This window comes from Aquila chrysaetos, chromosome 8, assembly GCF_900496995.4.
Source record: "Aquila chrysaetos chrysaetos chromosome 8, bAquChr1.4, whole genome shotgun sequence".
Taxonomy (NCBI): Eukaryota; Metazoa; Chordata; class Aves; order Accipitriformes; family Accipitridae; genus Aquila; species Aquila chrysaetos.
Window position 1 is genome coordinate 1,000,504 of NC_044011.1, and position 8,436 is coordinate 1,008,939.

The 8,436-nt window shown below is 49.8% G+C and overlaps 1 protein-coding gene across 1 annotated transcript; it reads left to right on the forward strand.

The window, feature by feature from the left end:
- The first annotated feature begins 2,440 nt into the window (after positions 1–2,440).
- Positions 2,441–7,907, forward strand: LOC115344426 (keratin, type I cytoskeletal 14-like). The gene is given in 10 exon segments (XM_030021696.2): positions 2,441–3,114; positions 3,116–3,175; positions 3,177–3,443; positions 4,745–4,827; positions 5,375–5,531; positions 6,055–6,216; positions 6,312–6,437; positions 6,563–6,783; positions 7,275–7,312; positions 7,626–7,907. Coding segments are annotated over 10 exon segments (1,392 nt in total). The 5' UTR covers positions 2,441–2,934; the 3' UTR covers positions 7,724–7,907.
- The last annotated feature ends 529 nt before the right edge of the window (positions 7,908–8,436 follow it).

Consider the following 8,436-nt stretch of genomic DNA (forward strand, 5'->3'; position numbering starts at 1 on the left):
AGGGAGAGATAGCATCTCTGGCATGCTTCTTGCTGGAACAGACTCTGATACCATCTCCTGAACGTTATGATGTGTGTGGTTTTTTTGTTTTTTTTTTTATCTCAAGGGAATTTATTGTGGGTGAGTGTTTCAGGAGAGCCAGGGAGATTGAATTCTTCTGGTAACATAAAATAGCTGAAGTGGTGCATGCTCCTCTGTATAATCATGCCCTGTCGACACAGCCAGCGCAAGGGGAACTTCGTGCTAAGGGTTTCTCATGTAAGAGAGTTTGGGGATTATTGTTTAGGAGCTCAGCCAGAGGTCAGGGCAGCAGCGGACTGGCAAGAACATTGATCAGAAAAGACCAGAAAAAGCTGACATTGCAGGACAATCTCCAGGTCTCTTCTTAGGTTCTTCTGCCAGTTGTAATAAAAGAGCTTAAACATGGGCTGAGGTTGTGATAATACAGAAAGAAGAGCCCTAAATCCAGATATTCCCTGCCTGTGGGGCTGTGGCGGGGCTTTGCCTTGTTTTAGGGCAGTTGTCGCCTTCAGGCTGACACGTAACTTGGCCTAAAATGTGAGGGTGACCTGAGCAGGGGGACAGACCTCACAGCACAGTTTTTGGCATACATGAGGGGCTCACGGCCAACATGGGAACTGCCTGGAGCAGGAGGGTGCTTGCTAGAGCAAACATGAGCAAAGCAAGCACATCTGGAAGAACTCAGAGCAGGGGTGGCCAAGGAATGGCTCTTGAGCACAGCTCCCACACGACGGCTGTTGGGTAATCCTGTACCACCCGCTATGGAGGGAAGCGGGCCAGCAGGAACACTGATCTTCACCCTGCCAGGTTGCCCCAGGACTGTGCTGCAAGCTGAGCACAGTCGTCTGCACGCTCTGCCATTTGCCAGCAGTGGGTCACTCCCGGGCCCCCTCCCTTCCCCCAGCTCTCTGAGGGATGGGGCACACGTGCATCCCAAATCCCCAGATTTTGCAGCTTGTGGAGTCAAAAATCCAAATCTGAAGCCAATCAGTTCTGAGGCAGTGCTGCCCAGAGACTGGAGCCCTCGACTAAGAGGATCTGGAGTCTCTTTCTGGTTAAGCTGCTTCCCTGGTGCCTGCCCAGAAAAATCACACCACCTCTCCTGGAACTGCTAAAGAAAGAGAACGTGACTCCCTATTAAGTCCTTGAGATCTAACAGCAATGCAGATGTAGCGTTGTTGTTATTGTGTCCTTCAGAGAACAGATGAAAGAAAGGAGGCACTATGAATTACCCAGGGTGAGGCTCTGGGAACATCTTAGCAACTCCAAAATCAGTTAAGTGCATTAGAATGTGAAAACAGCCAGAGGGGCCCCGGGAAGGAAGGAGATCACCACAGGAGAGAAAAGACAAAAGGGTTCCTAATCCCTATAACTCTCTTTCACTACCTCACAGGCACCTCTGCTAAAAGAAAAAATAACTTCTCTCAGCAGAGGATGACAATGCTGGAGCCAGGCAGGGCAGCAGGTTGGGTGTGCAATTTTCCACTGTATACTGCAAGAGCTGGCGCCAGGTCAGTAAAGGGATTTTTTTTTCCCCGACAAAGGATAGAACAGTGCAGTGTCTCCCTTCCCAGTGCTCTGCTGCTTTTTTCACGCTAATACCTGTCCAGCTGCATTACTATAATCACTATGCTCAATCCCTTAATAGCACGATGCAGGCGTGGCTATCAGCGTGGCTGCATTGCCTCATGTCTGTACATCTCTTCTGCGTTGTCCTGTTTAAACCTTCTGCTTCACAGGTGGTCGTGGCGTTCTTGCTCCTCACTGCCGTGTGCGTTGCACTTTGTCCATCAGTACTTTTGATACAGGTGCTGCTGGTCTTGCTGAGTTACATTAGCATTGTGTCTTGCAGCTGCAAATCTGTAGAAAAAGCATATCTGCACGCAGTCATAAGCACTGGTAAGGACTGATCATACTCTTCCCATCAGAAACTGCACGTAACATGTCCCAGCAGTGGGTGTCTAATGCAGCTTTGAATTCTTTTTCTCTGATTTAGACTATTTAAGCATTAAAATTTGCCTCAGCAATGAGATAGAAGAAATCATGGCACAGAAGTTTTTAGCTTCCACAAATCTTTTAGAAGTCACAGACTGCTTCTGTGGAGTTTGTGTGAAAGGGGATGCAGCAAAGCAGGTGCCACTGGGAAACGTCAGGCATCTGTCTTTTAAACTGACTGAAAGACCACTGTTGTAGGGACTTCCCAGTCTCTATAGAGAGAGTCACCCTAGACCAGTATGTAAACAGAAATTACTGGAGTTTCTTCTCTTTTGAGCTACTAGATTTCTGACAAATACGGTATCAGTACACAAATACTGCCAGGTCTGTGCTTGTCCCGGGATAGAGGTCCTGACGGGAAAATTTCCATCTGGCTTTGGGTCGGCCCATATAAATACTATGGATGTGCAGAGCTCTTGAGTCAGCAGCTTTCCTTGGCTTTAGACTCTTTAAAAAAGCAAATAAATAGATTTGTAGATTTTTAATGATATAAGACACTTGCGGGCGACTTGGCATATCACAGAGCATTCACTTGTGTTACTTCATCGAGGAGCAGCGGGGTGGAGCTGGAGCGAGCACCTCTGCGTCTCAGGTGCAACAGTGAAATGCTAAAACGTAGCCATGAGCAAGGAGCCCTCTGTCTGAATCACGCTGGGTGCTGGGAACTAAAGCGGAAGGAGCAGGTCCTGTGTGTGCCGTAGTGCTTCTAGTGGGATGTGACAAAAGACATGAAATCGGGGAGAGAAAAATGATGATTCTGGAATTTGGCTCTGGCTGTCAGGGGTGACGAAAAAGCGCCGGCAACGCCTCCTGCCCGGGCTATAAAGGGCTCCAAGCCAGGGGGAAGCGAGCACTCGCTGTCTGTGCTGCCGAGCCGGGTGTTGCTCTCCTGCCCTACAGCCTCCGCCAGCCTTCGCCATGAGCACCACCACGGTCAGGCAATACTCCTCCTCCACCTCCCTCAAGGGCTTCGGTGGCCTGGGTGGAGGCTCCAGCAGGCTTTCCTCCGTGCGTGTTGGGGGAGGAGGGTACAGAGCACCCAGCGTCCACGGAGGCAGCTACTCTGTCTCTTCCCGCATTGTCTCGGGGCTTGGAAGTGGGCTACGGGGGCAGCTACTGCAGCAGCGTAGGAGGGGGCCTCGGCAGTGGCTTTGGGGGGTAGCTATGGGGCTGGCTTTGGGGCTGGCTTTGGAGCTGGCTTTGGAGGTGGCTTTGGAGGTGGCGATGGCATCCTCCCGGCTGGCGAAAAGGAGACGATGCAGAACCTCAACGACCGCCTGGCTGCCTACCTGGACAAAGTGCGTGCCCTGGAGGAGGCCAACACTGACCTGGAGGTCAAGATCAGGGAATGGTACAAGAAGCAGGGACCTGGTCCAGACCGTGACTATAGCCCCTACTACAGGACTATCGAGGAGCTCAGGAACAAGGTAGGATGCTGTGATTAACACAGTGGGATGTCTTGTTATCAGAGAGGAAGCAGAAACACTGACTGCTACCTCTGTAATTAGTAAGCACTAACTATGTCGTAAAAAGTGTCTCAGATGCACATGCAGAGAGCCAGGCTGGAAATTCAGAAATGTCTCAATGTCAGCTTTTGATTACATCCTTCTAGATGGAACAAATGGCAGTTTTCACTGGAAGAAGCAGATGTAAAAGGACAATGCAAAAATGGGGAAGAGAGAAATCTGCATTGATAATACATATTTTTTTGGAGTTTAACATTAGTGTGCAGGGGAAGTTGTAGGTGTGTGCAAACTGTGAAACATTGATGTCATATTTGTAAACATTCAGGCAAAGAATTTGCAAGCTTGTTTCAGCTCCTCAGTATTGATGTGATTTAGATGCTCAAGAGAAAAGGATGGAACTGACCAACTACAAGTCTTTTGCTTCCTTTTGGCAGTCACTGCCCCAAGGCCAGGCTTGCTGCAAACCCACCAACCCTGGCAGATCTGGGGGGATTTCTCTCGGGTCTGATTTGATTCCCACCACCCCATTTCGGAGGAAATAGTCAGGAGTTGACTTTGTTTTTCTCTGTTACTTCTTACGTATGAATTGTCCCCAGGAAACTTGAAGAAAGGCAGTGTACAGCTGGAGCTGCAGGAGTGCTGGCAAGTGATGCAGGGAATCCATTTTCCCTCCCTCTCCTTGGGCCCATAACTGATGTCCTCCCAAACTGTGACTTGAATATTCTCCCAGTGTGGATTATTTGCTCCTGGGTTTGTATTAGAAGCTGTAGGCACCTGCTCACTGCACTTTGCTCCATTTCTGCAGTCAAGAAATTAAATCCATCCTGTAGCAAGCGGGCACAAGGTTTGCCAAGCACAACCACCCTGCTGGTCCATCTGTCCTGCCAGAAGAGCCGCACGGTGCTGTGGATGGGGGAGCAAGTGATTCCTTCTTGACCCTTGCATAATCAGCACCTGCCCTGAAGCATGGGAACAAATGCTGGCATCAGATCTCACACATCTTACATGGCTTCATGCTGCCTTTTGAAATACTTACTGATGGACTTTCAGAAAGGGACGTCACAGGGTAATCAGCCCCTTCCTGCAGTCAGTCTCAGCTGTGTCTCACTTGTCCTGATTCAATACACACTTCTGCTAAAGAAACCCCAGGCTTCCCCAAAACTATTCCTGTCCTGACAGTCCCACTTGTGCTCCCATCCCTTGGTCAGCCCAGGAGTTCCTGACACTCATTTAGTGCTTTTTCCTTATCCTCCACCCTCCAGGTCCTGGTGGCTACAGTCGACAACGCTAACCTCCTCCTGCAGATTGACAACGCCAGGCTGACAGCTGATGACTTCAGGACCAAGTAAGCCACATTTTCCAGGAAAAATGGAACAAACTCTGCAGAGATGTTTGACAAAATGAGGAGAAAATCCCATCTAACACCCCAAAAGGCAACATAGAAACAAAGCCTTCAAAATGAAGGTGTCATTTCCAAAGCAGGTCATTATCTAAATTTCATAGGCGCTTCCATCAAAACCTTCACTATTTTACTCCCATTGCTTGTTCCTCTATGGTACAACCTCTCCTGTGCAGAGAACTTACACTGTGCCTCTGCTGTGCATCTAACCTGTGTGTGTGTGTAGCTCAACAAAACCCAGACCCAGTAACAAGGCCCAGTGATATGAGGAGCAAGGTGATGTTATGGACTCAGATGGACACTGTTTTATCAGTTGTTCCCCTCCATTCACTAGCATTCACCATCAGAAGTTTGTCCATGCACCATCAGGGTCATGCAGTATTGACACAATGCCAGCAGCAGCATGGAGGGGAAACGAACAACAAAGCGAGGTGCTCTGTCCCTGGCTGGGCAAGGGCTCATGCAACTTTCATGACTGTTCTTGTGTTTCCAGGTTTGAGACGGAGCAGACTCTGCGCCTGAGTGTGGAGGCTGATATCAACGGCCTGCGCAGAGTCCTGGATGAGCTGACCCTGGCCAGAGCTGACCTGGAGATGCAGATCGAGAACCTGAAGGAGGAGCTGGCCTACCTCAAGAAGAACCACGAGGAGGTGAGCACAAAGGCAGGCTTAAAAAAGTCCAGCCTGGGCCCAGAAATATGAGGTCTGGTCCAACCTTTAAGATTCTGCTGAGTTTTAAATTGCTGGGAGGGAAGATGAGAAGTGGTGATAAGGAAGTAGAGATGATGCATTCTGGATAACAGCGCATCCTCTCCGGACCCTGTATAAAATCCATTCACCACTTATTATTTCAGTAATGATGTCCACTATAGCTGTTAGAGATGTATTAACAATTCCAGCAGCTTCAGGCCTGGAAGGTCTGACTCCTGAGAAATGAAGCTAACTACAGGCTCTGATTTATTCTCTGAAGAATTAACTCAAATGGAGATTTCTTAGGAATTTGGATTATTTTATTCATGATTGTGGAGCAAAGGCCCCAGTTTCCTCCGTGTTGATCTGCTCTAGAAATACCTGCTGAAGGATGCTACCTTTCCTATAGAACTCTATCTTGAGAGCAACATCTTTATACACTGGTCGCTGGATTGCATGAAGATGTGTTTCTCTTTTGTGCCAGGAAATGAATGCCCTGCGCGGGCAGGTGGGTGGAGAGATCAGCGTGGAGATGGATGCGGCTCCTGGAATCGACCTCACCAAGATCCTGGCTGAGATGAGGGAGCAGTACGAGAGCCTGGCGGACAAGAACCGCAGGGACGCCGAGCAGTGGTTCTTCAGCAAGGTGAGCTGGCTCGCCGGCAGTGCGGTGGGGCGCGTGGGACCCGAGGCTGTGTCCGCTCGCCGGTGCCGTAATGGCACGGTTTTGCCTTGTTGCAGACGGAAGAGCTGAACCGGGAGGTGGCCATCAACACCGAGCAGCTTCAGAGCGGCAAGACGGAGATCACAGAGCTACGACGCACCATCCAGAGCCTGGAGATTGACCTGCAGTCCCAGCTCAGCACGGTACGAGGGGCCGGCTCCCTGCGGGGTGGGGGGCACGCAGGAGCGCAGGCGAGGGGACGCATGGGTGCTCCCATCCCTACCACCCTCCGCCCCCCCCTGAACCCGTTCCTCTCCCCTGCACGCAGAAAGCGGCGTTGGAGGGCACCTTGGCTGACACGGAAGCCCGCTACGGCACCCAGCTGGCCCAGCTCCAGGGGCTGATCACCAGCGTGGAGGAGCAGCTGGCCGAGCTGCGGTGCGACATGGAGCGCCAGAACCACGAGTACAGGGTCCTCCTGGACGTCAAATGCCGCCTGGAGCAGGAGATTGCCACGTACCGCCGGCTCCTGGAGGGCGAGGACGCCCAGTACGTAGAGGGGCTTTGCTTGGGAGGGCACATCGGGAGGAGATGGGTAATAGTGAAGCAAATAAAAAAAATGAAAATCTGCATTCCCTGGAGGATCCTGTGAGCCCGTTTCCTGACCCATGGCATGCAGCAAGGTCTCTCTTTTTGGTCCTACTAGTCCAGAAAAGCCCAGTGGTTATCACAGCACTGCAGCATCCCTGGGATCCACTTCCCATCCGTCCAGTGTTTACGTGATCCTGGGGAAGGAGCAGGTACCACTGCTGCTCGTTGCAGCTGGGATGCGTGCTGCCTTTATGTCTGAATCCCCGTGGCACACATACATCCTTACCATTTTCTTCCTTTCAATTTTGACACTAGGCAGTTTCCAGAAGGCATTTTATTCACAAACTGTTACAAGAAGAAAAGGCGGGGTTTTAAGTAATGTTTGGGTCTTTGAGACTATGTACTTTTTTTCTGTTTCTGACCATTCTTTCTCTTTTCTCTTCCTGTAGCATGTCTTCCCACTACATCTCGCAGTCTGTGAAAGAAGGTAAGAACATGTCTTGGCTGAAGCATTGATCACACATAGCTCTGTCATATCCTTAGACACCTTCAATAAAATTACTATTTTATTATATTTTCAAAATGTGAATTGACATAAACCACTCTTATGATATACCAAAACATGTTTCAGAAGATTATCTGTCCAGACTGAAACTATATAATATTTACGGGTCGGAATGTGGTGGTTATATTGTGTTTCTGAGGCAGTTGTTGGTAACAACAAATCTATCCATGAAAATCTTTGAGACACTTTCTCCTTCCTTCCCTGTAAATTACAGTTCCTTCTTTCTCCATTGTAGTACCTGTAACTACCCGTCAAATCCGCACAATCTTTGAGGAAGTCCAGGATGGGAAGGTGATCTCCTCCCGTGAGCAGATCACCCAGTCTGCCCACTAAGGTGGCTGCGTGGTTTGCTGCAAACCTTGCATAGCAAAGCAAAAGAAGATTCCAGCTTATGTGCTCTGGCTGTGTAGATGACAAAAAGCGTCTTCTCTTTTTATCGCACCCCTGCTTCCCTCACCCTTTCTCTAAGCGCTGTGCCGCACTCAGAAATCAAATAAAGCTTTTCTGCGCACTCGTGCAAACCAGGGTCTTGTCTTGTTGCTCTGAAGAGCCAGGCTGTCCCACTCCTCGAGCTGTAGGACAAAGCTCCTCTGTGGAAGGAGCAATATTCTCCATCTTTGGTACCCAGGTGGTGGGGCCAGTACACCTACACTTCTATAACACTTGAGACCTGGCTCCATCAGTGAAGAGAGCTGGTGTGGGTGGACGTCTAGAGAGGAACTGGTTACCTGGGTCGTGGGAGGTGAAACTTGTGAGAGTCTTTGTATTTCACCTCAGATCTGGCACTGTGACTTTCAGATCGGGGGAGAGTCCTTCTTCCCTGGCTGCAATGTACAGCAACAGCAGAGCTGAAGCTTTTAACTCAGTGAGTCTAAGCAAGGAAGTGAACAAAAACCGGGTCATGCAGCCAGGACCCTGCAAACGATTCCCTTCCCAGCTCTGCCTCAGCAGTTGCCATGCAGTCCAGATAACAAGCTTTGTGGTAAAACAAAATTAAGCCGTAGATGTGGCAGCGATACATTGGCTGACACCCCTCCAGAAATACA